Source organism: Oxyura jamaicensis, chromosome 4 (assembly GCF_011077185.1).
Source record: "Oxyura jamaicensis isolate SHBP4307 breed ruddy duck chromosome 4, BPBGC_Ojam_1.0, whole genome shotgun sequence".
NCBI lineage: Eukaryota > Metazoa > Chordata > Aves > Anseriformes > Anatidae > Oxyura > Oxyura jamaicensis.
The window spans coordinates 80,695,909-80,723,692 of NC_048896.1; the positions used below are offsets into that span (position 1 = coordinate 80,695,909).

At 42.4% G+C, this 27,784-nt stretch overlaps 1 protein-coding gene across 15 annotated transcripts in view; it reads left to right on the forward strand.

The window, feature by feature from the left end:
• Positions 1–7,160: 7,160 nt before the first annotated feature.
• The window catches only part of PROM1 (prominin 1), a 63,150-nt gene continuing 42,526 nt past the window's right edge, over positions 7,161–27,784 (forward strand). For 13 of the 15 annotated variants that reach the window (XM_035325673.1, XM_035325680.1, XM_035325683.1 and 10 more), the window contains exons 1-2: positions 7,161–7,315; positions 12,659–13,070. In XM_035325673.1, the coding sequence (XP_035181564.1) occupies positions 12,851–13,070 (220 nt within the window). In that variant the 5' untranslated portion in view covers positions 7,161–7,315; positions 12,659–12,850. Of the gene's footprint in view, positions 7,375–9,907; positions 9,941–12,658; positions 13,071–27,784 lie in introns of those variants that run through there. The other 2 variants (XM_035325674.1, XM_035325675.1) reach the window with 2 other exon arrangements.

The window sequence follows — 27,784 nt, forward strand, 5'->3', positions numbered from 1 at the left end:
TTTCCTACAATGTATGATTGTGCCATGCTTGATGGCAGCGAGAGCCAACAACATCCAAACACAGGCACCCTTTTAATTAAGTGGCTAGGCAATAGCTGTGCCATTGGGTGTTAGGACTTATTCTTTGACGCGTTTTTTTTTTTCTAATACTTAGTTCACAAAAAGAGAGAAAAACATCGAAGTTCTGCTTTGCAAGATGTCTTTGAGAATGATGCTGCTCTCTCATAACAGTTTTAATTTGTTCATAGGAAGGACAAAAAGAATTTCATTAAGGTTGAGAGGCACCAAGCAGATCTGGACCAAAATGTGAAGGGTAGACTTTAAGACTAGCATCACCCCTGAATGGTACCACACCTTTGGTATTCCTTGGTACTATGTTGTTCGTCACTATTATGTTCAAAAGAGTAAGAACAAAAATGGAAGCTGATCCTAGACAACTGAGATGAAGGCTAAAATTTTGTTTGTTAGTAATGAGGAAAAATGGCCATTCTGACAGTTCTTATCCTAACAAAGATCGACTGTCATCTGAAACTGAGGTACTTCTCTCCAGAACTCTTCCATGTCTGACTAGCTTGATATTGAAACCAGTATGTGAGTTTTCATGACTTCCCATATGCTGTACATGCATGCAAAGTGATCAGGACTCACATGCAAAGTGATCAGAACAGCTGCCTCTGACTTAAAAATAATAATAATAATACAAACTATGAATCAAGGAGCTTATGAAATAACACTTGATTATTCATTTTTTCACCAGACAGTGTGAACCATAGAATGCATGACTTGCTGCAGTCCTTTTTATGAAAGCAGGTAATGAGTAAGTACCATGATGAAAGTTTGGCGTTGTTTCACTCAGACTGTGTGCAATGTCTCTCTTTTCTGTGCCTGCACAGGCTTCCGTCCCCAGGCCAAAGGGTGCAGCCTGCAGGACGTGCTCAACTGAAGGACGTCCTGCCTGGCACCCCAGGCTTCACTGTCTCTTGGACTGTGCCAGTCTGGAGATGACGTGTGAACTGATACACACACAGCCAGAGACTGGCAACCTGAGCAAAGAGCAAACCAGCACGACAGCGTGGATGTGCCCTGGCTGTACGCATCGGCACGTCTGTGAGCTCAAGCACAGGAGGGAAGTTGTAGCCTGCAGCAGGGCAGATCCAAGAGGCACACCATGGCTCCTGGAGCACGAGGCTGATACTTGCTGTGCAGTCTGCACAAATACAGCTACGTGCTGCCTCTTGCTCAGACTAGATTTTAAGACCACAGTTTAGCTTTTGGGCAGCAAACCACAGGTGTCCTGCAACACTATAAATGTTTCCTGTTCCCAAATGCTTAGTGTTGCCATGAAATACCTCTAATATGGAAAATCATTTGACATTCTGACTGGCAAAAAGGCAAAGGAGCAGAGTTAAAAAGGTCAGCTTCTTTTTTTTTTTATGTCTTGCTTTCTTCACCAGTGGGAATGTTTTTCCTTTTCTTGGTCTCTCATATTTAATCAGCAGGGAGGTTGAACACAGGAAATAATGAATTAAAGAGAATGTTAGGTAAAAAATCTCATCTCCTCAATAAAATTGTGAAAACACCTTCCTAAATAAAAAATAAAAATATAAAATCATTTATATTATAGTGGAGAAAATGGCATTAATGCTTGGAGCAAGTTATTATCAGGGCTGCAATCCTCTTTTGCTCAGCCCGAATCAGGATTTTTATGCCAACCCTGAGAAGACTGAGGAGGGAGCTGTGAGGTGGCAGAGAAGAAGCTGCACATCTGTTTTGCATGATAACAGCTTGTGGATAGTAGGCTGCCTTCCCAGCCATTCAGTGGAAAATGGGGCCTCGGGATGGGGAGGGACAGAAATGCTGTTTCTTTTCAGTGTGAAATTTAACATGAGAGAGGGAAGAAGAAGCTCACCACCTGGACCAGAAGCCTGGACTAGACAAATTGTTCCCCAGTCCATACAAAACCTAATGATCAGATACCCAACCATGCCTCTGCAAAGGACGTATAAAACTCAGGCCTCTTATTAATAAATTTTCAGCCGAGATACAGTGTGTAAGATAGATGTTGTCTCACATAGTTCATCTGAGGAGACTTGCACTAGTTGTGAAGTTAATAATAGAAACTAGAGCGAAGGGGCCTTGTCAGGTTAATCCTGTGATGTGTGTTGTTTATGCTCTCCCTGCAAGATGTTGTAGGTGGTGGTGTCATCCTCCCTGAAAACATAATGAATCGGTGCCTCCCTTTCTTGTACTTTCTTTCGGTGCAGATATTCTATACTGATATTAAAAATAACCTTCTCCCAATCTTTACTTATGTCAGGCAGAATTTACTCCAGAGCAGATATACAAAAGAAGGTCACGGCAGCAGCTAAGCTCGTAAGGTAGGATTACATCTTGTGGGAAGCACGGGATGCCCATCCCGGTTGAGGGACTTCTGTTTATCTCGGGGTCACACACAGAGATGAAAACTCATCTTCTCATTCCTGACAACTGTCTACTGAGATCAATGGCTTTGCTTCTGTGCTAGCTTTCATGAGTGCACTTGGTTTGGCTGATTAATTATTTCTGTAGCGGTTTGCTCTTACTGACACTCAGTTACTCTTTTAGATGAACAGCTTGTCGACACCATATATTGCAGCCTCTCTTGCCTCTCAGACTGCACGGGTCCTAGCTCTCCTGGCCGCATCCTCTCTCAGACTGCTGGTTATGTGCAGTTCCTGCAACGAGAGATCCTGCGAGCAGCAATCCTGGCCCTCTGTGTCACCAGAGGAGGATAACGTGCTGGAGCTGGAACCCAGATCTGCTGTAGCGGTTGGCCATTTCTCCCCAGGCTTCTGCCAGACAATACCAGAACCAAGTCATGCTCCTTTTGTTCCAGGACCAAAAGGAGATGTGCCTTCCCCGTTTTAATTTCAAGAATTCCTGACATGCTAATTTATCAGAATGCCACACATCAAAGCTTGCAAGCAAAAATAAAACAGGGAGATGATGGAAGACAGGGTGGGGGGAGCTCATAAAAGAAGTGACAAGCTCAGAGCACATGCATCATGTAATCCCTGTCCTTTCCTATCTTTGTTTAGCTCTGAAACCTGCTGGAGCAACTAGTGGAGATTTCCCTCAAATGAAATGAATACAATTTTTAGGTTGCTTGACAAGTTGTCATGCAGATCTACCATAGTTTGAGAGGGGGGCACAGCAGAGTGCAATGGCAAGACATGTAGCTGACAAAGCGTCGACTCTGAAGTCATCGTTAAGTGATATACAGCGGGATAAATCTTCCGTTCGGATGAAGGCGAGCCTCACTGAGATAATATCATAAACTGTCATGAATCAAAGGTCTATGATGAAATGTCATGCTATTTTCTAAATCTAAGAATGAATGTGGGTAAGACCATCCGTTTCATTTTTTTATTTTCCCTCAGGAGCAAGAAATTAAGCAAATACATGGCAGGCTATAGCACACACCAATTGTGCTTTGTTTCCCACCATTTTCAAGGATCCTAATCCTTCTTTCAAGATTTCTGCGGTTGGTGACTAATAGAGCAATGTATTTGTCCTCTGACATTTCCCTGCCTCCTTTCACCCCAGTCCCCTGTTTTCCCAGCATCTGCAGAGTCTGGACTGCAAACTCACACAGACTGTAATCCTTTAAGCCTCGCATCCCGCAGGAGAATTAAGGACAAGGAGGGATGCAACTGGGGATGTCAGAAAGGGAGAGACAAGGGGAGATGAGCAGGAGGGAGGGGGATACGTGGGCAACTGCGAGGTGCTGCCAGAGCAGCATCAGATAATTGTGAGGGTTGGCAGAAGATGAAGGGCTAAGCCAGAAATGAAGGGAGCTGTAGCATCGGGCAGCAGGAGGGAGGGCAGAGCTGGGCAGAAGGCATGATGGGGAGGACAGGGAAGGACTTGGAGGTTATAACCCATGGAAAGCCAGTCAAAATGGTGAGTGGGATAGGTAGACTGGTTTCATTTGGGGATGTTGGCAGAATTCACTCCCAGGCAGGCTCTTGGCAAAGGGCATAAATCACTTTTCTCTACAGTGCCAGTGCAGGGAAGGCGTGCTGCTCCCCCACATCCACGCATGCATCTCCCTGTGAACATGCACTCAGGGAGCAGCCTTATATTGTAACTAAACACAATATTGTGAATAAACATGATATAAGGACTATTTTAACCTCAACCTTTCTCTTTTGGGGAGCAGGGAAGGTTGGGATTCTGATTTTAGCTCTCTTCAGGAAATACTCTACGTAGCACAACCCCAAGTAATGAAAAAGGTTATTTATCTAATAGACCTTTAATCACGAGCTCTACTTAAAAATCAATTACATGATACAGCTTATAGTTAAGCTCTAAATCTGATGTATCTTCCTGTTATCTGAGGATTTTCCTCTGAGATAACAGAGATGATTGATACGCAGCCTGATTTTCAAATGCTCAGCACCAGCAAGTACAGGGCAGGTTTTTTTCACCCAGCTGTTCCTGTTTTGGATGTGTATAAGCAGGTTTTTAACGGCCTTAGCACCTACTGTGCTGTGGTTTGACAGACTTCCTCACCGATATCAGCAATTAGGGCTTTGGCCGTCTTGGGAATATGAGCACGGTTCTGAATGCTGAGTTCATTTTAAAGTTTTGGCCATGAAGAATCATCCTAGAGGGCATCCTGATGAATTTCAGCCCCACTGCACAGAGACACAAAGGACCACAGGAAAAAAATAATTGTGCAGTCCCTAGAGAAGAAGTTTTCTTGACGGTTTTTGAACCTGCTAACACTGTGTACAGTTTTTACATGTTCCACTTCTCTAATGTGATGGCGTTACAGTGTGCATGCAAATCTTATAAAAGCAAGTAGTTCGCAGTGCCCCCAGCCAAATGTCAAGCAGGTAAATGTGCAGCCAAGCAAGCCTGGTTCCCGCTGTGATTTGGATGGCAGGGAGCAAAGGCAAGGACCGCACACTGGTGCAGTATTTCCCACTTTACAGTTGTCCACCTCTCCCTGACATGCAGTTAGCACAGAAGAAACATCAAGGAAAGGTCAGCAGCTGCTCAGAGCACTTTCAGGCCAGACGTACACTTGGGTTTGCCAGCAACACAATGGGAGGCAGCTGAAGAGGTCACACTTTGATCTACCATCGCACAGTGATGAGCTCAGACATGTTAACCAGGTGCTATTCAGAAAACACATTTTCAGTACCTAATACGATATAAATTATCACTTCCAGAGACCCGAGGCAAACTCATTGTCTCGTGCTGGATACCAATACTACAAAGGAACTCAGATTATAAGAGACCTGGAAAGCTTTAGGTCTCTCATATCAACGGCACTAACCACAAAAAAAAGTGGGACAGCTACTACAAACGGAAAATACTCATCAGGAAATTGGTGTTGACTTAGTCTGCTGAAGAAATGCCTCTATCAACAGAGTTGGTCTTGATTTAGCTTAGTTTGAAATCTTCTGTGAAAGCCAGCATCTTTTTCCTGTAACTCTAGCTGCATGTCCTTGTTTATGCAAACTATAGCCATTTCTCACTTACAAATCCTGTGGTAGCTACCATTAACCTGTAGTGAACCTTTTACTCATATTAATTAGTAATCCAAAAGAAAACCTTAATATCTTTGGCTTTTACTACCATTAACCTATAGTAAACCTAGTACTTGCATTAATTAGCAATCCAAAAATAAATCTTAGTGTCCTTGGCTCCAGAAGGTCTTGATATCCTGATCTTTCATTCCATGGTCTTCTCTTCCACATTTCTACCTTGTCTTCACGTCCTACATACTCTTCCACTCTTGCTGATATTTATTGTTGTAGCTATATGCCTTCTTTCTGCAGTCTAAAACCAGTCAAGTGGCAATGAGACTTGGCTTTTCTGTTCTAACACTGTACAAGAGCAAGGAATGAAATTCACCAGCTCATCAAATTAATAGTTTGGGTACACACGGCTCGTTATTGGGAAGGAATATTCTCTCGTATTTACAACACTTTTCATCTAGAGCTTAAAAAAAGGAGCTGTACTTCTGGATTTGAAGACAATCTGGCTAATTTAACACACTTGTCCTTTTGTCAAGATGTTCCGTGTCTTTCCAAGACTACACCATTTCCACTCTTTGACACACTGCTTTGAGGTGTATATGAGGACTTTAGGAAGGGCTAAGCCAAGAGCCTGCAACTGAGCTTTGTGCTGTTCTGTCCCATTTGGGGTTGTACATATCCTCCTGCTGAACATATCCTCCTGCTGAACAAATTCGGGATTTGCCCTGGTCTGAATAGTTGTTTGTTCTGCATGCAGCCAACCTGGCAACTTGTTCTCCGATGGGCAGTGCTGGCAAATGCCCCAAGTTGAACTACACGTAAAAATCAACAATGCCGAATAGCACTTGTAGGAAAACTGACCAATACTTGGCAAAACTTGCATTAGCAAGACAGACTCCTGCCACAGCAGAAGCCTCCTTTTCTGCCTTCCAGCGCATAAAGTAAATGGGAGAATAACTGCCTTCTCCTTCAGCGTTTTAAGCCTCTCCAGGGAGCTCGTATGATCCTGGACCTCCAGTGCAGCTGCTTGCTTTGCCTCAATTTGTGATGGAGAGCCTAGTAAGAGACATGGGAATCGTTTTCATATCTGATGATTTGATACTGCAACGGGGAGGGCAATATTGAAACATCCAAGCTGCAAATAAAATCACAGAGGACAAATGAGTAAAGTGTGTGTTACTGTAGGAAATGAGCTTCTTGTTACCTGTAGGAAAAGAGCTTCTTGTCTTACTGATAAATCATTGGGCTCAGAAACAAAGTCACTTAGGAACATGGCCACAGTCCCAAAATAAACGATAACCTTGTCAAGAAATAAGGGCATCCCCGGGAGGGGTAAACCGAGACGCTCTTACAACAGCTAATGAGGGAAGTAACCTTAAGTGATGGAATTGACAGGAAGAGCAAAACAGCCTGAACTCCCCCCCCCCCCCCCCAAAAAAAAAAAAGGTGGTGGTGGGGGGGGGATCCTAAGAGAAATCTTTGCAAAACCCGGGCAGCAGCAACAGGTCTGGGGGCCGGCCTGACCCCCCTGTGGCCCTCGGCGGCAGCATGGCGAAGCCCCCCTCACCTCAGCCCGGCTCTCCCCTCGGGGCTGAGCCCCTCACGCTCCTCCTCTTCCTCCCCTCTCCTCCCGCAGCCCGCCGGGGTGGTCCCGCAGCCCGGCCCGGGGCAGAGCCCGCCCCCGCGATCCATGGGCGGCACCGCCACCGCCACCGCCACCACCTCAGAAGGCGGAGCCGCGCCGTGCCCCATTCGCCTCCATCTCCCCGTCCCCGCTCCGCCCGGTGAGTGCAGGGCGAGCGCGAGGAGGGGTCCGCGGACAGCGCTGCCCCCCCCGGGGCAGGTGGGGCCCCGGTGCGGGCGGTATGCGTGTCGCTGCCCTTCTCTGCTAGGGGACGGAGAGGGAGAGCCCCCTGCCCCGGGGGGCGGTGGGGAAGCCGGCTGCGGGGGAGCGGGGGGACCTGGGGGGTCTGCGCTGAGGGGAGCCGAGGGGGGGCTGCGGGTGGCTTCGTGGCGGCGAGGCTCGGCGGTGAAATGGTGGCTGCGAGCGGGCGGAGGGGGTCGGCCGTCCCCGCCGCGGGCTCTGGGGGTCGGCTTGGGGAAGGGGGAACGCTGCGGTGAGGGCCTGGGCCTGCCGGGCGGGGAGCGGGGCAGCCCTCTGGGTAACGGGGGCTGCGCCCCCGCCGTAGCCCGGCACGGGGAAGCGGCCGGGGGAGCCGCCAGGGCGGGCGGTGTGCCGGCAGAGGTGCCCGTGCTGCTGGGCGGCTTGCGGATCCCAGGGCTGAGCAGCGTGGCGGGGAAGAGGTCACTGCGGTGATAAGTGATGGGGAAGGCCGGGGGGAAACTTGGGCTCGGCTGGAAGCGAGCATAATCTGGGTCTGCGGTGCGAGGGTGGTGCTACTAGGGCGTGAAGTGAGCCCTCGGTGGTCCTGGGGCATGTGCCCAGCCCTCATTCACTTCAGCCGAAGAGCTGCCTCTCTGTGGGATGGCTCCGTGGTGTTTCAACATCTCCTACGAGATGCCGGGAAGCGCTCTCACAAGGGAACGCTTTACGAATCCTAGTGTAAATGCACCACTGGAAATCTCGTTGTGTGTTTTTGCTGTTGTTCGGTCCATGAAAGCACACACGTGTAGGCGGTTGGCTAAAAATCAGAGCTGCAGATCTTCTGGGGAAGATAAGGCGCTTGGAATTTATTTTTACGTCTCTCTTTCTGTTGTCTGTAAACTGCTGTGGCTCGTAAAAGCAGCAGGGTGCGGGGTTTGGTTTTTAATTAATTAATTAATTTTGATATGCATTTATTTCAGATTGCTAAGTAGCCAGCTGCTCGAAGCCAACCTGAGTTCTGAATGTCCTTTTTTTTTTTTTTTTTTTTTTTTTCTGACTTGAATGCTTTTTTGTTTTGAGCACCCAGCAATCACGTCGGGTGCCTCCTGAGGTGTAGCAGATTCTGTTCGGTTTTTGTTGGTGCTGCCAGACTCTGTTCTGCAGCCCCTGGTGTTTATTTACTAGGCTTGTTTGCTTCCTATTCCTCCTGTGGCAACAGGTTGTAATCCTTGGAAGGCTTTGGAGAGATTTTGTAACAGAAAACCGTACCATTTTAACTTGACAGCAGCCAGCCTGGCTTGCTGTGTTACGTCTTGTTCGTGTGTAGTTTTTTTTTTTTTTAATACACGCCTTGGAGTCAAAGGCCAGCTGTAGCTACCTGCTTTGTGACTGCCTTATTTCAGGTCTTCTGGTGGCTGCTTTCACAGGAACCCTGAAGGGGATTATGGACACGGATTTCCAAATGACTAATGAAATGTAAGAAAAACAGCCAGCTCCTTGGGGTGGGCTTCCTGCAGACAACTCCTGCTTCCCCTGTCCCACCCCGGGTCAGTGCCAGGAGGCTCCCACGTTGAGTTTCAGCAATCTAGCCTCTGCTTGATTGAATTTCACTTCACAGGGTTAATCATAGTTCGCATCTCTGCACTGCAGCGTCGTATGTGCATGGATTGCAATGTTAAATAGGAGGAGGCCGGTGCCGTTGAAACAAAGAGCTGGACATCATGCTGCTTCCGAGTTCTGTTCCTTAGAGGTGATGGATCACCAAGGCAGTTATTGAACTTCTGCAGCTGTTGGTTTGTCTCCTCTTCCCATTTTAAACTTGCACTGGCATTGCTGAAGCTTTATTGGTTTTGCAAAATACTGCTCTTTTCTTAATACCATGCAAGATATATTGGAGATATGATAATATTGCAGCATACTTGGCAAAGGAGTGATGGTGTCTTCCACAGGTAGCGCTTTAAGAAAGCAGGAATTAAGTTTAGTGACTTGTGCATGGAGAATGCTTAAGTGACAGCTGCAGAATAAAAAGTAACAGCTCCCGTCTTCTAAAGATAGATGCGTGCAAACCACGCAGAAAATAAATGGAAGTTTTCATTGCTATATATCATAAGTAGTTAACAGGTATATATGTGTATATATACTATAATCAAAACTAATGAAATGAGCATGAAATGAACGCCTTGTTCATTTCACACACCTTGACAGCTGATTGATGGAAGCACTTCAAAGGTTCACACAGCTTCTTGTTGCTCACTGTTTACTTGAACTTGGGGAGTTGTGCAGGCATTACTACAGCTCTCTGTCTGTAGTGATGTCTCGCTGTTTTGGAGGAAATGAGATGGCCACATGCTGCAACAAAGATTACCATAAGCTGCTATCCACTTCTCTTCATACATTTCTCGCTTGTGTGTATGTCATGCTTGCAGTTCTCACAAATGCAAACTTCATGGACTGATTTTCATGTTCTACGCTGTTTATCTAGCACATTTAACTACTAAGATGCGCACAGCTAAGCTATATGCTTGTTTTAGATCTCAAGATGAGGATAACTGCTGGGAGGTTTTTATACCTGACTTATTTTTAGGTAGGTTGAATACCTGAATGCTTACAGGTATTCTGAGGTATATGTTTAATAGTGTTTCTGCAAATTTCTAGTCATTATAAATGAAACTTTTATGTAGTTTAGAGAAGACTTGGTGTCAGCCTAGAGGAATTGTCCAATAAGAGTGCCTATACCGAGTGTATTGTGATTTATTTGCCAATAAAGGGAGAGAGCCTGGTACAAATTCTGCAGATTCTTTCTGACAAGACACCTCCTTGATTTCTGAAAAATCTTGAACTTTATAAACGCTTAACTGAAAATTATGTAGAATCAGAGATTTGTGTGGTGTCTTTGTGATAGGAAGGTGGCTGTCTGTATCTCTTCAGCAGGATATTGTTTGTCGCTGCAGTACAGGTAGTGTCCTTGCAATTTCAGTGGTGTCCTTGTCTTAAAACTGCCAGGGTTCTGTATCAGCTAATGTATGACTTTACACTTCTGCCAGGCACGGTGATGATTTTCCTGAATGGGAAGGGCGTTTTGATAGTGCTTTGGACAATTATTTGTACAGTTAGGTCCAGTTTAAATTATTTAAAAATATAAGAATCGAATTTTAACGTAAAGGAAGTTGCATATACTTTTTCTTCTTCCACTATCTCTCTGGTATAACAGAAGACACTAGAGAAAATGTGCCGTCTTCGAGCTTTGCCTTAAGATGCCAGTTATGGAGGTCATCTTCCCTTCTAATACTATCTTTCATATACACACCTCGCGTTTCCATGTGGTGTCTTCTGTACACTTTTGTATAATTTTCTTTGACTTTTGGGATCAAGGCTCAGTTACTTCGTGTGTGCTTCAGGCTTACTGAGGTATTGGAGTGGTTCTTCAGAAATCTCCCAAACGCTCAACTTGGCTCTGAAAGTGTCCAGACTTCTTAGGAAAAACAAGCTGAGCTTTATCTTATCAAACTTGTACAACCGTCACTGATCGACAGAGAAAATTAAGAGAAAAATCCTTTGCACTTAGTTCTGGTCATTTCTGCTGGAAAATGTATTCTAGGCTGAAAAAGTCTATTAACAAGAAAAGATTAAAGGAAGAAAACTAATATGTTGTAGCTGGATATCTCTTTCATTATTATTTAACTAAACATTCTCTTTCTGATAAGAAGTCCTCATGGTTTAATGACTTCTAAGTTTTTCCATTTTTTCCATTTCTGTGTGGAGCTTCATATACACATGGTTACTAACACTGGCTTTTTGAATAAGGTTTGATAACTCTGATATTCATAGGATTATGATTGTTTTTCTTGGTTTTCACTAGCCATAAGGGGGAAAAATAGCTTTGAGTTTTTGTTTTTAGCTAGACTGGGCTTCAGGGAAACCAAACTGTCTCTCGTTCTTCAATCTGGCCTTGCATTCCTGAGGCCCATATCTTTGTTGATGCTGCTCTATCCTGGGCACACAGGACGGAGTAGAGAACAAACCCTCCACGTTGTTTGTTCTAGCAAGTAGTTATGTTTTTTGGAAAGGTAGCTTGTGTTGTTACAGAGACAGTAAGGCGTGGGAGAGACTAAGTCTCACCTTGCTACCGACTTGTGGAAGTGTTTCTGTTGTCAGACTCTCCTTGACCTGGAAGCACCTCGCAAGTGAAGATGTTGGTGTGAGTTTGGGCTGGCTGAAGCCAGAGGTGTTCATGTTGCTTTGCCATCTTTTTTTGCAAGTGAGTGATCTGAACAACATTTCCATCGGGCAGTACTGCTGAAAGTGGCAACAGAGGCTTGCCGAGCAGAGTCAGCTTGTGCTGGGTGCTCCCCGGATTGAAGCGGGTGTCTTGTCACAGGCAGTGTGTCCCCAGGCGTCCCCACTAGTGGCATTCTGGTCCAGATGTTTTGTTGGAAACCTGAGGGGGTTGTGTTTACTTTTCTTAAGAGGCACTTGATGAAACTGCTGTGATTTTGTCGATTCACAACATCTTAAACATCTTAAAGATGCATAAGCATCCGAAGTCACTTTAGTGCTGTTCAGCTTTAGCAAGCTATTAATAAAAACTGTTGACTGCTCGAGCTCCTAAGGAGAACCTTGTGATGGTTTGAGTTAAGAGAAGGTAATTGCTGACGCTCACTGTTATCTTCTGGGAACGTGATGGATTTTATTGTGTTTTTTTAAATATTTTTTTAACCTGTTTTCAATGATTAAAAGTTATGGTTAAAAGAATGGAGGCTTAAATTGAGATATAGTCGCTGGGTTTAGTTGTGAAACAGGTATCGCAGAGATGCCCTCTCCTAGGTCCTGCTTCGGGAGGAAAATGGGAGTCCTACAAACTGGAAAGTTACAGATTAAAGAACCTATAGGATATGGCCAATAATTGCCATCAGCTAGAGTAACAGCTGGTGGTTAGTCACACATTGCAGTGACTGTTGCATGCCATACTGTGTTTAGTCAGAGCTACAATTCATATGTTTGTACCTTTAATTGTGTTTGTTTCCCTTGGAGCTGTCCCAATGCTCTGCTTTGTTTTTGAAAACTCACTGACCTGGAACTATGCATAATTGTACTTATCCCTCTTTCAAGTACCGTGTGTGCAGTAGACCATTGGATTCACAAACTTCAGTCCTTTTTTTTTTTTTTTCTTTTCTTTTCTGCCCTACCAAGCTTGGTTTTACAGCTGATGATATGTTCAACTTGTGCAGAAGTGTGCAGGTGTGTTGCACTCTCCTATTTGCATGCCCACAACTTAACAGGCTGGTTTTTGTCTTTTTTCCAGAGATGGTGCGCTGAGTCATTTCCATGAGAGGCTTCTATACCACTCCAGAACAAGAAGACATTAAAGAATAAAAGGTGTGAGAACACCAGCATTTTACTGCCTAGAAAGCTAACCCCCGAGTGAATGTACTGAAGATTTCTAGGTTTGGTGGGACAAATATCTCTACCTCCAATTTTATGAATACTGCTAGCCATGGCTGTGGAACTCTGTCTGCTGCTGGTGTTGTTTTGTGGAAGTACTGTTTCAGAGGTGCAGCCTATATACAAACCACCTCCCGGGACTTTGGATTTTGGATTTGTACCTGCCAAGACGTATGATACAGGTGCATACCACGAACCCGGGCCAATAGGAATTTTGTTTAAAATAGTCCACGCTTTCCTGTATTTAGTGCAGCCCAATCCTTTTCCGCAAGGTAAGTTGATAAACATTTTGGTTAATTTTGTGTTCAGATCTGTTATTGGTACCGAGACCATAATTTGGAAGCACGTGATAGCAAGGGCTTGATTAGTAGCATGTGATGTGACCTGGGAACGTGTACAGTTCCATGGAAAATAATGCTTTTTTTCTGCTATGCATAGTTGGAGGCTATTAATGAAAATGAAATGGTAATGACATTTCACAGTACTTTTCTCTCATATCTCAAAGCTGTCATTGATGCATTTGAGGCTATTTTTCTTGACTGTGTTTTTTTACTTATTTATGCTCAGAAGCATGGGGTGGGAGTAAAGCATAACTTGTTTTCTTAAAAGGCAGGTCTCTGGGATTTGCATATTGCGGTAAACTTTTAGCACGGTGTTAAGGGATGTAGCCTAGGAAGGATCATAGAAACTTAGCAACTTGAAATAAACTTTGTTTGTTTTCATATTTGCGTGGACAATCAACTTTCACATAAGGGCAGTTCCTTTACACAGGCATGCAATTTCTTGTTCCTTTGTGAGCCGAAGTGAAGACTGGAACTGTTCGCAGCCCCCATTCCTTTCTTACTAAATTGTCCCTTCTAAAGGGAAAGTTGAGATATCAGAAGAGTGTGTGCTTATCGAGGTTGCATTGCTGGAAATGTGCTTTTGGGATCTGTGTGTTTGTGGATTTAATAGTCGCAGTAATGTAAATTTTCAGCATGCTTTTTGTTTCATTTAGCTGTTAAAAGGAAATGCTAACGTGTTTGTATAATATTGGCATTTCAAATTATACTGAGGTGAAATTTTAATAACCTAAGAAGGGCTTTGGCTTGTTACTGATTCCTTTTGGTGTTTTAGCTGTAACCGTGTATAAAAGAAACTTAAATTCATTTGTTGTTTATACAATTCTGTTAAGATTTTAAATTACTCAAGAATTTAAAAGCAACTTCTTTGGTTACAGACCTGTATGATACCTGTCAACTATTATTTGCTTGTATTTTTGCCATTTCTTCAATATCTATAGAAGAAGTCAAATGAACTTGAATGAATTGATCATGTTTAGACAAATCTCCAGGCATTAACCTCTCCAAGTTAAAGCCTGGTCTGCTCCCTGCAAAATCTGCCTTCTGGGTAGGTCTTAAACGAGTTGTAGGGAGGCCAGTTGCATGCAGCTGATGGAGTGTCACCTTCTGGAGGAACCGTTTACAGATGCCTCTGCTTTTGTGGCCTCTTTCCTTCCATTCAACATGCAGACAAATTGTTTGCCTCCCTGTGAGACCTGATACACTAGGGTTGTTGTCTGCATTCAGCTCTCAGAAAAAGGTCTCTGGGTGTGAAGGCATGCTTGAATATTTTGCTGTCTTGATTATGAAAGCCTGAAGTCAGTGAGATGTTTACCGTGTCTTTATAATAATGGGAATTTGATCTATAGCCTTGTATGTCGGATTTAATATTATGTGGCCTAAATATATAAATAATTGAGTATGCAGTTTGCTATCAAGATTACAGTCACATGGGACTGCTTGTGGTAAGTTCTGTATCACATAAGTAGGTGTTTGTGAAATCCAGTGTTGGAGAGAAGGGAGACATCCAAAAGTAAATCACTTGTGCTTACCTTGTAAGTTTTGAGCATCTCACACATCTCACTCCTGCTGGTGTCCTAGCAGACTCTTTTAACCAAAGCAGTTATTTTTAGAAGTTTGGCTTTCAGTGTTTTCGTTGGGTGAAGTCCTTTTCCCATGTCCCTGCACACCTCGCTGCAAAATGCAGATTTGGCGGATCATGTCAGTTTGAGTCATACCATTTAATTGGTTAATCCCTTTAATCTCTTTTGCCATATGCTGTTCTATTTTCACATTCAGTGTATTAATGGTGTACTTACATATTTAAAATGTTGGATTTTTTAAACTGCCAACTTGAAATAGAGTTAATTCTGATTCAGAGATGAAAATAAACATAATCACAAATGTGCACAGCAAGCCTTTTCAATGGTTCTTATTCCAAATGTTGTCATCCCTCTTGGTCTGGTGCTTCAGAAGAGTTAGTTCCAGGTTGATGCCCCAGAATATCACATCTAACTGTAAGATAGAGGAGGAATGTGATTCATAGGCAGGACTCTGCATCACTCGCCTCTAACTTTGATCTTAGTAGTCTTATATATTTTTCCCTAGTACTTCGAAGTCCTTAATGTTTGGTTTTCCAACCACTGTTCATACACTTAGCTAGGAGGAAAAAGAAAAAAGTGTCAGGTTTGTCTAACTGCATGTAGATATTCCTGCCTTTGCAAGTCATTTTTGTGCTTGCAGTTGCACTCTGATGTTACAATATAACATCTACACTCCTTCAGTACCAAGTAAGCCTTTAGGAAAAAAGCTAGTATGAGCTTTATAGCTTGTGATTAAAGCAAAATATGAAGTAGCTGAGAGTCTTTGGGAAAAATTGTTCTTAAGTTGTTCATTTGCCTGCTATTAAGTCTTAAAATTTATTTAAATGTTCTTCTTAGTTACTTTAAATAGAGAAATCACTTTCAAGTGTTAAAACAAAATAGTTGAGCTTTTTGTATTTTTTTAATAAAATCTGAGTAATTATTTGATAAACAGCTTCTAATTAAGTATGTTGCTCATGCCACGAGGTTTGCAGACGTACAGCTTAATCTAAGTTCAGATTTAATGGGTAAGTTATTAATAGGATTAAATGTTGTGCCTGAGTACAGCGCACTACCAGAACCTGTGTGAGGAACTGGAGCTCTTTTGGTCTGTTTCAGTTGCTGGATCTTTCAGAACAGTGCTGTGCTCCTTGGGAATGGCAGGAAACTAGTTTAAAAAATGAACAAGGATATCTGCAATGCTTCAGTGCCTGTGAATAGATTTTGCTTTCAACTCCATCAGTCAAATACTTTTGCTCTCACTAGATGATGTACTGGTGTAAATGGGAGTCACTTACTCTGGAGCATAAGCTGTTAAGAAGGGAAGCAGCCTCCGCTATGAGTTGATGATACACTGGAGTGGAAGGGACTGTTTGGTAACTGGGTTGCTACGTGATGCTCCTACAGTAGGTGTCTTCAGTCTCTCTGTGCCTTGGTTTCTCTGTTTGTGTTGTTGAGGACAGTGCAGGATAGAGCATCGTTATTATTGAATACTGTTAACAGCATTGCTCACGGTAAATAGATAATAGGGAAACTGCAGGTTGCTTGCATCTCTCAGCCAGGAGGACATCTACCCAAACAAGTCTTTGTCCTACTTAGAATCTGTTGCAAAGCGAAGCATTAAGTTATTAATAGAGTTAAGTTGACTGATAGTTGTGACGTGGTGCGTGTCACCTGTTGGGCTGGAGACCTTCAGGTGGGAACTTAGTGTGGAAAGGGCATGGGTCTGGCTGCTCTGAATATTTTAGCAAGGCTTTGTCTTTGTTCCCATGGAAACTGGTTGTTAGTTGTGGTAAGACGATTTTAATCTGAGATTCCACTTGCCAGCAGGACGTGTACAACAAATCTTCACTTTCACAGCTTGTGTCTTGTAACTGAAGTGTGAAGAGTTCACAAAAGAAACAAGTTAGGAATAAAGTTCCTTCTCTTTTTAGATGAAATAAGACAAAAACTTAAAGGCATGTTTGCCTTGTTGTATTGTATCTGAGCGTATTGCTGGACTGCTATGCCACTTACTTTAAATTACAACTGCTTTGTTCCAGCTTCTGCTTTTTAGTCTGGATTGCTCTGTTCCTGCTGAAGCAGGAGGAAAGCTTTCATGTAAGCTTGAGTGCATATGCTGTCTGGGCAAAGCAGTACACATTACGTGTACTATTTATCTGTGGGGAAGAATAACAAGCTGTTTTTAGACCTGGACTGCATCTCTTAATTCTTTCTGTTTGCAGTCTCACCTGTTGAGCAGTTTGAGGATATGACTGAAGAGCAGCACTGGTCTGTTTTAGTGTGAGTCCTGTCTCTGATCCTCATTGTCCTTCCTTTTTCCTTGCCTGGTCAGTCTTACAAAGCAGCTGCAAATCAAGTTTAGCAAGTTAGTCTTGTGTTCCTTATCTCTGAAACTGGTATCCCACGTGAATGTATTCGACAATTGTAACATATTTGACATTAAAAAAACCACATAATTTTATGTGAAAATAAACAGTGTGTCTAGCTAGTATACCTGTAATGGAAAAATGATACGTAAAACCTTCTTGGAGGTAGGTTGGATGAACATTTGAGGATATTGTGGGGTTTTTAATACATCAGATGTGTTAGAGTTGAGGTTCTAAAGCAAATCATCAAAAAACTTTATCACACCTTCAATTAAAAAGTCAGAATATTTTTTTGTATAAAATTAACCTTTTTTTTTTTTTTTGCAAAAAAATTTACCTCTTGCTTGTCCATTTCTACTTTGCTTTTCTTTCCTGTTCCTAATAAATCTTCTACAGTTTCCGTATGAAAAAAGCATCCGTACAACGGTAAAAGGATAAGATCTGTGGTTTTCTGATTGCTATCTGAACAGAACAGGTTCAAGAAATCTTTCCTTTTTTGGCAGTTTCAGTCTAATAGTAGACTAAATACGATACTTGACATGAAAACCCTTGCTTCATCTGCACAAGCATCTCAGCAGTGCCTGCGTGAGATGCACGTGTGTCTGGGTGTTGCAGCACTGGAGCTAAACAAAGCCATGCATGGCTAGTGATGTCCTTTTGGTTTGAGATCCGAGACTCCTGGAGATACTGGCCATGTCCAAGAACTGCATTGTGGCTCTGGCTTATGTGCAGATGCTGCAGTTCATCAGCATAGGACAGTTCTCAGGCTTCCAAAACAATTACGACCTTTTGTAAAAAAATAAAACATCCTTTTCCAGTTGTGCAAAGTCTCGGTGTTATTTCAGATGCAGAACCATGCTGATGTGATATACTGCTTTTTTGAGCTACTGTTTGACAGCTACCCCCTGTGCACCACATGGGTTGGTTTACTTAAAACTTGCCTCCTGGAGCTGGACTGGGAGCACAGCTGCAATTGCTGGTGCAGGAAGCTGGAGGGAAGAAGAGCAAGACCTGCCTAATAGTAAGGTGGCTGTTAAATTGGCTAAGCTGTGTAGTGAAACGACAGCTTCAGTGAGATGTAGTCACTGCCTTCTCCATGTCCAGGTACTTTTTAGTGCTGTGGCCAGAAGTGTGACACAAATTTAAGGTATTAGCCAAAGTGTGTTCATCACAAATGCAGGTTTTGGTGGTAGGGGTTGTATATAGCAAGCAGCAGTGGTAGTGGTTTGGGTAGAACTGGAATAAGCAGGGGGATTTACAGGGCTCCTTTTTTTAGTCTTGTGGGGTATACATTGAAAGAAATGCCTTGTGTCTAAGGTTAGAAATACTGTGGAATACTGAACAGCAGGAGATACAAGATAAATTAGCATCTTCTTTTCTCTGCCCACTCACATATGCTTAAGGAAAGAGCATTTAAAAGATCATTGCTCGTTTCATGCTGGGAAGTTAAGAGATGCTCCACTTGATGATATACATATGTAAACAAGGAATAATACTGAAATACTTTTTGATGAGGACTTAAAGTATGCTTTTTTATGTTAGGCATCAGAAGCATAGTTCTTTTTTTTCCAAAAACTATTCAAAAACTGTAGACTATTTAACAGATTGCTTGTCTAAAGAATGCTTTGTGGATGGGGAGGAAACAGAGGTTCTGGGGAGGGGAGGCTTAAACAGATCATCTGCTGGAAGCAACCGTAGAAAAGTATGGTTGCAGATGTTAACAGTTCTCTTTTAGAGACAGATATTAGGTAGACAATATGCAAGTCAGTTTTAACCACTGTAGCACATATGATTAATGCAAGATTTTCAGGCTTATTTACTCCTGGAATTCTTTTTCCACAGTATCCTGAATGCTTGCCCTGATCTGGTTTAATACTACATGCCAGCTGTGCCTGCGACAGAAAAACAGGCTTCTACAGTAATTGAAAAGTGACAATCCAGCTTCACAGTTTAGAATCACAGAATGGTTTGGGTTGGAAGGGACCTTAAAGATCATCTAATCCCAACCCCTCTGCCATGGGCAGGGACACCTCCCACTAGACCACATTGTTCAAAGCCCCATCCAGTCCGGCCTTATAACTTCAATAATATTAAGACAGAAGTGAGAAAACAATGAAAATGAACCTTGAGCAGAGCTTGAGGGAGTTGAGTTACTTTCCGTGGGGAGGCTGCTCAGAAGTGGCTGATGAAGCAGTGATCAGTGCAAGGGCTGAGGTGTGAATGCAGCCAGATCCAGGGGCTGTGGCTACAAGGAGGGAGCCACAGGAGGAGGTACAGGACAGTATTGTCATAGGAGCTCACTTTGCCATTTGCTTATCATTCTAGGTAAAAATAAAGTGTGTTTTCTTATTTGCTTGTTTTTGAAAAAAGGTATCATCTCCTAAAAATGCATGTATTTAAATAGTACTACTGTGTGCAGCGTGTATGAGTGGGTAACATTAGTTCTGTTGAATGTAGTGTGGTGTCTATGCACCAGCAGTTACAGTAAAACACTGAACTAAACTCTTTAAATTCTCTGTGCATTCATTTTTCTTTGTGTCTCTAAAAGATTGGCCAATCACGTAGTATTTCATGGCAAAGAGGGTAAGCATGTTGGGCATTAGCCCAGGTTTTACCTTTCAGAGGCCAGTGTGCAGTCACAGTCTGAGAATGCACCACATGAAGAGAGTAGTTTGTGTCCCTCCCTCTGGTAACAAAATGGTAGTCAGGAAATCTGAAACACAGAAGTATGAAAGCTTATTTGAGATTTCCAGAGCCTACCTGCAACCTGCCAACATCTCATATGGTGAGAAGCGGGATGGAATAGGTTTGGGGTCAGCCGATTCTCTGGTAACATGTATCATCTGTGAACCTCTTGGAAAGTTTTCCTTGATTGCAGACGTTGGGTGGGTTTTCAGGCCACTCAGCTGAGACTCTCTGTTTTTCCTGGCCCTACAATGGCACCTATTCTGCTGCCCATCCTCCCCCTCCGTTTTATTTATATAATCTTTTCTGTCAACCAAGTGTTGAACCTCATTCTCTCTTCTAATTTGTAGCTTGTGGAATGGACAGGGACTGAGAGAGGGGATCATAGAATCATACGGGTTGGAAAAGACCACCAAGATCATTTGGTCCAACCACCCCCCTACTGAACTTACTGGGATAATGTTTTCAAAAGCCTGTGAGGAGTCTTGATTCCTTCATCATCTCTGCAAAGCAATTTGAATTAATGTGAGATATTGTATGGATACTGCTTGTTCTTGGAAGAGCAGGCATTTGACTTTTTCTTTTGTTATAGGCCTTCATAATTACACATTAGCCTAGCCCTCTCATTTTTATGTGATTTTTTTTCTTGTCTGACAATTTGCTTAGGTTGTCTTTTCCAGGGCAACAAACTCTTCTTGGTGTGTAATGGCTTTTTCTTAAATGATGTAAGCCAAAGTAACAGGAGTCTGACATATTTCTGCAAGAAATCTTGTTTCTCTGGGCCTAATATTCAGTGTTTAGTTGCATTTAAAGTTATGAGAATTAGAAATTCATCTTCTCCCTTGCTTTTTTTTTTTTTTTTGGCTTCTCAAGTTGTGGTATGTAGATTTCTTGTATTTTAGCAAAACAAAACTTTTACACTTTTTTTTTCCTAAATGAATGTGCACTATTGGGAAGTTACTGGAGCAAAATAAATGTATCACTATTAGTGATTTTTGAACATTATTAAATCTTTCCATACTGAAATGAAAGCTTTTAAGTGTACTTTTCCACAAGTGAGTTATTCTCTAGTTAGAAGGGAAATCAGCTGCCACAGATATCCAGTGCTGTAGTTTCAACTGATTAATTTATCAGTATATATGTCTTAGTGTAAGCTTATTTGTCAACAACAACAACAAAATCCAAATCCTGCTTTGCATTTTTTTTTCCAAATATTTCTTCTGATCTAAAAAGAGTTTATTTTTAATTGCTTTGGACGTTTAACTCAGCTGAAAGATGCCCAGGTACAGAAGATGAAAGCTGAAAGATACCTATACAAATCTGAAGCCTTTCTTCAAAGTAGCAACTTTTCCTTTTTCTTTGATTTTTTTTGAGTGAGGGAGTGATCTCTGTAGTGTTTTGAACCATTGTGTGTGCCACCATTATCAAATGTGGGATTCTGGCCCTTGCAGAAATGGAAAAACAAAGAGAGGGAATGCCGAGAAATCACAGTAAAAGCCATTTACTGAGGTAAGTAAAAGCTGGTACCAGCAGGGCTCCAACGTGCCACTCCCAATTATCTGCACTCATATTTCCAACAGTTCAAGTTACGCAATACAGAGATAGGATTTTTGCTTCCCTCAGTTTGTGGGAACTTCTGAGAGATGTGAAGGGCAGGAAAACTGCAATTGTTCTATAATGAACGTATTTACTATTTTGATAAAAATTACAAGTCCAATATGTTACACAACTCTTGAACTATCAAGAAATTGCTCTGCAGTATGCTCAGACAGACAAGCATATACAGTGAACCAAGTTAAATCTTTTCCTGTAATCTGTAAATCCTTACCAGATGGTGGCCTAGAGGGAACTTTAGGTAGCTACTACAAACAAAATAAATGGCAAAAAATAGCTGCAGTGGCACAAACAATGCTCTACAGAAGTTTCATTGTGTTCAGAAAATGAGACGATGCAGTTTCTGTGTGGATACTTCTTCAAAGCTTTATACTTGACTTTGTGTCTGCATGATATATGCAAATTTATTGCAAACTCCTAAGCAGAGATTTTTCTAAAGGCTTCTCTCTTTTTGTTCTTTTTCCAAAACTTCAGCAAGAACAGGACTTTCTTTGTAGCAAAGAACTGCTAAAAAGTCCCTGCAAAGGTTATTTTCAAAGGAGAAATATTTCATTATAGGTGTAGTATAACAGTTGATATTGTGGCTTTGGCCTTTTTAAAATATATTTTTTTTAACTGTAAATTTATTTTCTGGCTAGGATCTTTAACATTTTCTGCATATGTTCATGAAAAGAAAAAAAAAGGGAGGGTGGGGGGGGTGTTGTAAATTCAGCCTGGGGCGTCTATAAGGTGTGAGGACATTTTTGTGGAAGGCAAAATTACGTGGTTGGTCTTCCCGAGTAATAACAACATTGAGGAAGCTACATTTACAGAACTTCTGCAGTTTCATCTATGCTTTGAGGAAATTAGGGAACTTTTTCTGTGAATGAATGAAATTCATAGACTGTCACTTATCTAATCTACTGCTGTGTAATTTCTTCCATATTAACAATTGTTTTCTGTCAGTAGGGTGTGAAGAGAGTCCCAGATATTTTGCGTCCTGGTTCTTGCAGGATGTGTGCTTGGCAGCTGTTGGCTGCCCTGCAGCTTCACATCTCCAGCAACTGCACTGCACCTGGTCCTACCTGTGCTCTGATTAAAACTCACCCAGCTTAGACCACTCCTACAGTTTTGATCCTGCTTGCAGCTGTTCATCCATCTCTTCAGCCATTTCATATTGCAGCCTGACCCCTCTCACATCACCCGTCACTGCATGCAGTATAAGCTAAGCCTCATTTCTAGGCATTCTGCTCTTTCAGCCACGATTAAAGCAGTACACACTCTTCAAGACTACTAAGATGTTAAATGCACTTACTACATATTTGCTTTCTGTCTCATTTTGTGTATTGCTGGATTTTGATACAGATCCAGAGTAGTCCAGGATAAGCTGGGAATGTAGCATCTCTCTTGCTTTTGATCACCGTGCAATTAAAGTCAGGGACTGAGTACTGGAAATAATCATGTTGGTGGGAGGAAGCAGCATACTGAAAGCAGAATAGGGTGAGAAGTCAAACTTGCATTGCAGATGAAATTAGAAATTAAAATAATTTGGCAATTTAGTATGTATTTCTTTGTTATAACCTCCATTCAACCAGCCACTGTAGAATATCGGGTTCTAGGGCATCATTTTGCATGACAGTATAATGGCAAGGTTCCTTTTTTGTTTACCTACTTTTCTTGTCCATTTTTTCTTAGTTTGGGATCAAGGGTTATTGGCCCAGTCTGTCCATGGAGACACTTGTCCAAGTTGGAAGGGATTCACAAGGATCATCAAATACAACTCCTGGCTCCACACTGGACCACCCCAAAATCAGACCATGTGTCTGAGAGCATTGTGCAAGCTCTTCTTGACCTGTGGCAGACCCAGCGCCATGACCACTGTCCTGGGGAGCCTGTTCCAGTGCCCGACCACCCTCTGGGTGTAGAACCTTTTCCTAACCCCCAGCCTGACCCTCCCCTGCCCCAGCTCCATGCCGTTCCCTCGGGTCCTGTCACTGTCCCCAGAGAGCAGAGCTCAGCGCCTGCCCCTCTGCTCCCCTCATGAGGGAGCTGCAGGCCGCCATGAGGCCTCCCCTCAGCCTGTTCTGCTCTGGGCTGAACAAACCAAGGGACCTCAGCTGCTCCTTATGCTTCTTCCCATCTAGACCCTTCACTGTCTTTGTAGCCCACCTTTGTACATGCTCTTAATAGTTTCATGTCCTGGTGGCACCCAAAGCTGCACACAGTGCTCCAGGTGCGGCCATACCAGCGCAGAGCGGGGATTAGGAATGGCACGAGTGAGCAGAGCCATTAGGTAGTTTGACAGTGGTGCAGGGACGGCCCCTAGGTTACCTGCTGGAGGAGACCTCTTCAAAAGGAGTGGGCTCTGACCATGGCTTGTGTTAATGGCAAGAGGTGTTCTCACTCTGGGGAAGCAACCAAAACTCCGCTCAGGTCAAAGCAAGTATGTTAAGATGTCAGTAAGCTTGCAGCAAAACTTGCTATAAAACACCCAAGAGATTTTTATCTCATATAACATTTCAGACGTTATCAAGCTTTTCTGGTTTTCTTGGACTTAGAAGGGTTGTTTTTTATTCTGTGTCATAATTAGGAAAAAAAAACAAGCTTGAAGCTATTTTAATTCATTAATTTCAGACTAATTATTGCTATTTTTTCATGACAGTAAATGGGATCAAACTGACCCACATTCAGAATCACACTGAACTGTGAAGTGAATCCATAGTCCATTGACTCTTATCTGTTAGAGATGAAGGGGAGTGGGATGAAATATTGTGATATGAGTTAGAATGAGGTGGCATGAAAGCAGTTATTAACTTATCATGTATATTATCTATGTAATTCTCCCCTGTTGTTCTGAAGATCTCCGTTCAGTGCGAGTTGAATGCTTCAGTCATGGTACTTACTGGTTTGCTTGAAGTCTTTTTCAGAATAGAAGCCTAATATGTTATATTATGCTTAAAAGGATAAATTAATTTCTGGCATAATTTGATTAATGCAGGAGTTGCACTATAACTGAACTGGCTCAATGGCATTGTTTGAGTGAAGATCAAGCACAGCGTTCCCAAAGGTTTTACTCCAGCTGTTTTCCTGTCACCTAGATTTGAAAAGCTTTCTTGGCAGAAGCATTTATAACTAAATTATGTTGGTACTTAATAGCCAGAGAGCTTATTTTTAAATCTGTATTATTTTTGCTATCGTTTTCTGTCAAGTAGTTCTAAGAAGCAGGCCTAGTGGTAACCTTATTTTCTTGTCTGAGAAGTACAGAATTGGGCCTATGTGCACGATCCCTGTGCAATGCAGGAGGTGGTGATTGTTTTTTCATCACAAATTGCATTGGTAAATGAACAGTTCATCTGGCTAGTTAGATTTAACCAGGGCAGATAGCATTTCACATGTGTGATGAGAGCAGGAAGGAGACAGTGCAAAGCAGTAATGTAATTAGCAGTGTAAATGAGCCTCACAAGGTAAATCTCTTTAACCCCAGTGATGAAATGTGTTCTGCGCTAAAGCTTCAGATTACTGGTCCTGTGAAACAATGTGTGCAGCTGGTCAAGCCAAGATTTCAGAAGTAATCCAGTTAATTTGAAAATAGAGGATGCTGTTCTTTCACACACTTGCCTAGCCCTTTTATGTCTGAAACAGAAATCAGACTCAAGGTGTCGGATCAGCAGTGGGGTACTCTGCTGATGACACGGAATACCATCATGTGGAGTTACCTTAGTTCAGTTTTAAATAAAAACATATTTGAATGCTAGAGATGAGATTAGCTAGGCTAGAAAGGCATTTCATAAAAGCAAACGTAAATCAAGTAGATGAGTGAATTAAACGTAGGCGGAGGTGTTTCTGCATTGTGCTACAGTGAGCAACATAGCCATATGTGAAAGCTTGGTGCTCCTGGTACACGCTTTACACAGGGGGGCACAGGATGCTCCCCCACTTAACCTTTAAGCACTGCTGTAGTAAACGTGCATACAACCTGAGAGGGAGACTCTTGATCCCACAAAATGCTGAGGCACGTTTGTGCCTACAGATGTGTAGGTGGGTAACTGAAAGTAATTTTACATTTGGTTTTAGCCAGTAGTATTTTTTTTTTTTTATGGGAATATATATATGACTTCCACATTTCATTTGAAATGAATTAACTGGGAATACGTCTAACAGTTGATACTGAGGCTATTGAAATAGTAAATTCATTGTAAAGAATGGTCAACCATTGTGTGCTGACTGGGGAGAAAAACACCCTGAAGATTCAAATTACTTCTGAAAAAAAAAATCTTTACCAAGTAATATAAGTAGTAAATCTTTATTCAGTAGGGAAAACTCACATTCTGAAATTGAGTTCAAACATGGGCTGTGTAATAGTAGTCATTGTGCTGTGTATGACATGGAACCTGTTATTTCTCTCACTATTTAATACCTAATGAAATCCGTGTGGGAACTTCTTGTGCCTGTTTTCAGGCATTCTTGTTTACTATAAACTGACGGGTGCTTTAGTTTCTGATGAAAAGGTTTTAGAGCTCCCAAATTTTGTAAGCACATAGAAAGTGCCATTTCCTGCATCAGTTTGTCACAGTGTATTCCAGTTCCATCATTATTTTTTTTTTTTTTTTTACTGTCAGGATATAAAATATGGAAAGGGCATAAATAACAACTAAATCAGGAATACTCTGAGCAATTTAAGTGTATCACAGGTAATCAGAGGGGTTTGGGATATATGTTTAAGCATTTATTTTAAATTTTGGATATTTTCCTTGAAGATAGCTAGGTGTAGCCATGAGCAACCTGTGGTAGGTGCCTCTGCTCTGAGCCAGGGCTTGGGCTGGGTGATCTCCAGCTTCAACTGCTCTGTGGTTCTGTTCAGTAGTTCTATGTATACACACACACACAGATGTCCATAAGTGTATGTATCTGTGTAAAACTTTTATGTAAAATGTTTTATTTTCATTATTTTTATTTTTAGATGTAGAGCTTAGGGATATGGTTTAGTGGGGACTGTTAGTGTTAGGTCAGAGGTTGGACTTGATGATCTTGAGGTCTTTTCCAACCTAGAAAATTCTGTGATTCATTTATGACAGGGAACAAACACATTCAAGTAGAAGAACTGATTAAAAACTCAGTTTTTATTCAACAGGACAGGCTACTGCTTTTTAAATTGTAGCTTGTACTGATTCACAATAGGAAACGTATCAAAGGAAGCCTTTGTCAATAATAAAAAACAGCTTCCTTACATGCCTCCTGGCAGTGCTGTCACTCCTCTGCTAAATTATTTATGATAAAAAGTTGGCATGATTATAGGATAATTTTAGAACAGCTTGGATCAGAAGGGAGCTCTGGAGGTGCCTGGGTCCAACCATTTCCCACAGCACGGGCAGCTCCAAGACAGAAGCAGCCTGGCGTCGGGGCTGTGGAGCAGAGGCCAGGAGCGTGATCCTGCAGCATCCCTGGGCGACCAGCCCCCGTCTTTGTCCTGCAGGCAGTCTGTAGCAGTTTGTGCGGCTAAGGAGTGCAGAAGCTGTGTATTCCTCTTCCTTCCCATCACACTGTGATTTGAGACGGGAGAAACTTCTCTTTAGTGGCTGTTCTGCAGTGGGGTGTTACATGGTGCTAAATGATTGAATAAATATATAAACAAAAGGGTTATTTTAGCCCTTCTTCTTGCTAAATCTAGCTGCAGAGAAAATTCATTGTATTACATATTTCATGCACCAAACCTTTCTTAAATTTACTTGCTTGGAAGGTATATAGATTTAAACTAGGAAAAGTTTAAATCTTTGCTGCAGAAGAGAAAACTTGTCTAACACAACCAGTGTGAGTTATCTTTTGGGGATCTGTGCAGTGCTACCTCATTTGGCTGTGTATACCTCCTGAAACTCCCCGGGAAACCTGCGTGCTGTCAGGGATGCTGTGAGCATCTCTGCACAGGGAGGCCTCTGCCAGCCCCAGGGTGAGAGAGATCCCAGAGCAGCAGCTGTGGACCAGGTGTGTGCTGCCCATACAGCAGTATGTGCCCTGTTCTCCAGCAGTGTCCTGACTCTCAAGGTGTTTAGTAGCTGTGCTTGAACATTTTATGAGGATTATAACTCCTCTCTTCTTCCTGGGCTGCTGTTTTATTTGTTTTGGTTTTACTTCTACTATCGTGGAATTCAGCCTAATCTTCTAGTTTATGTGTAGTCTTTCCAAAATGAGGTTGTCTCGCTATAGAGGGTCCTTGATCTACTGCTAGTGCTCCTCCTTTCAAATACATCTCCCATCTGTGGATGATTTGCGACTTGGTGCCCTTCTGATACGTTAACAGGCTTTTATTTTAAACTTTTAATTTGCAGTCTTGGTGGCTACAGCTTCCTTGCAGGGAATGCTTTCCTTGGTACATTGAAAACAGCAGGCGTTGCTCTGCTGTTTTTTTTTTTTTTTTTTTTTTTTTTTTTTTTTTTTTTTT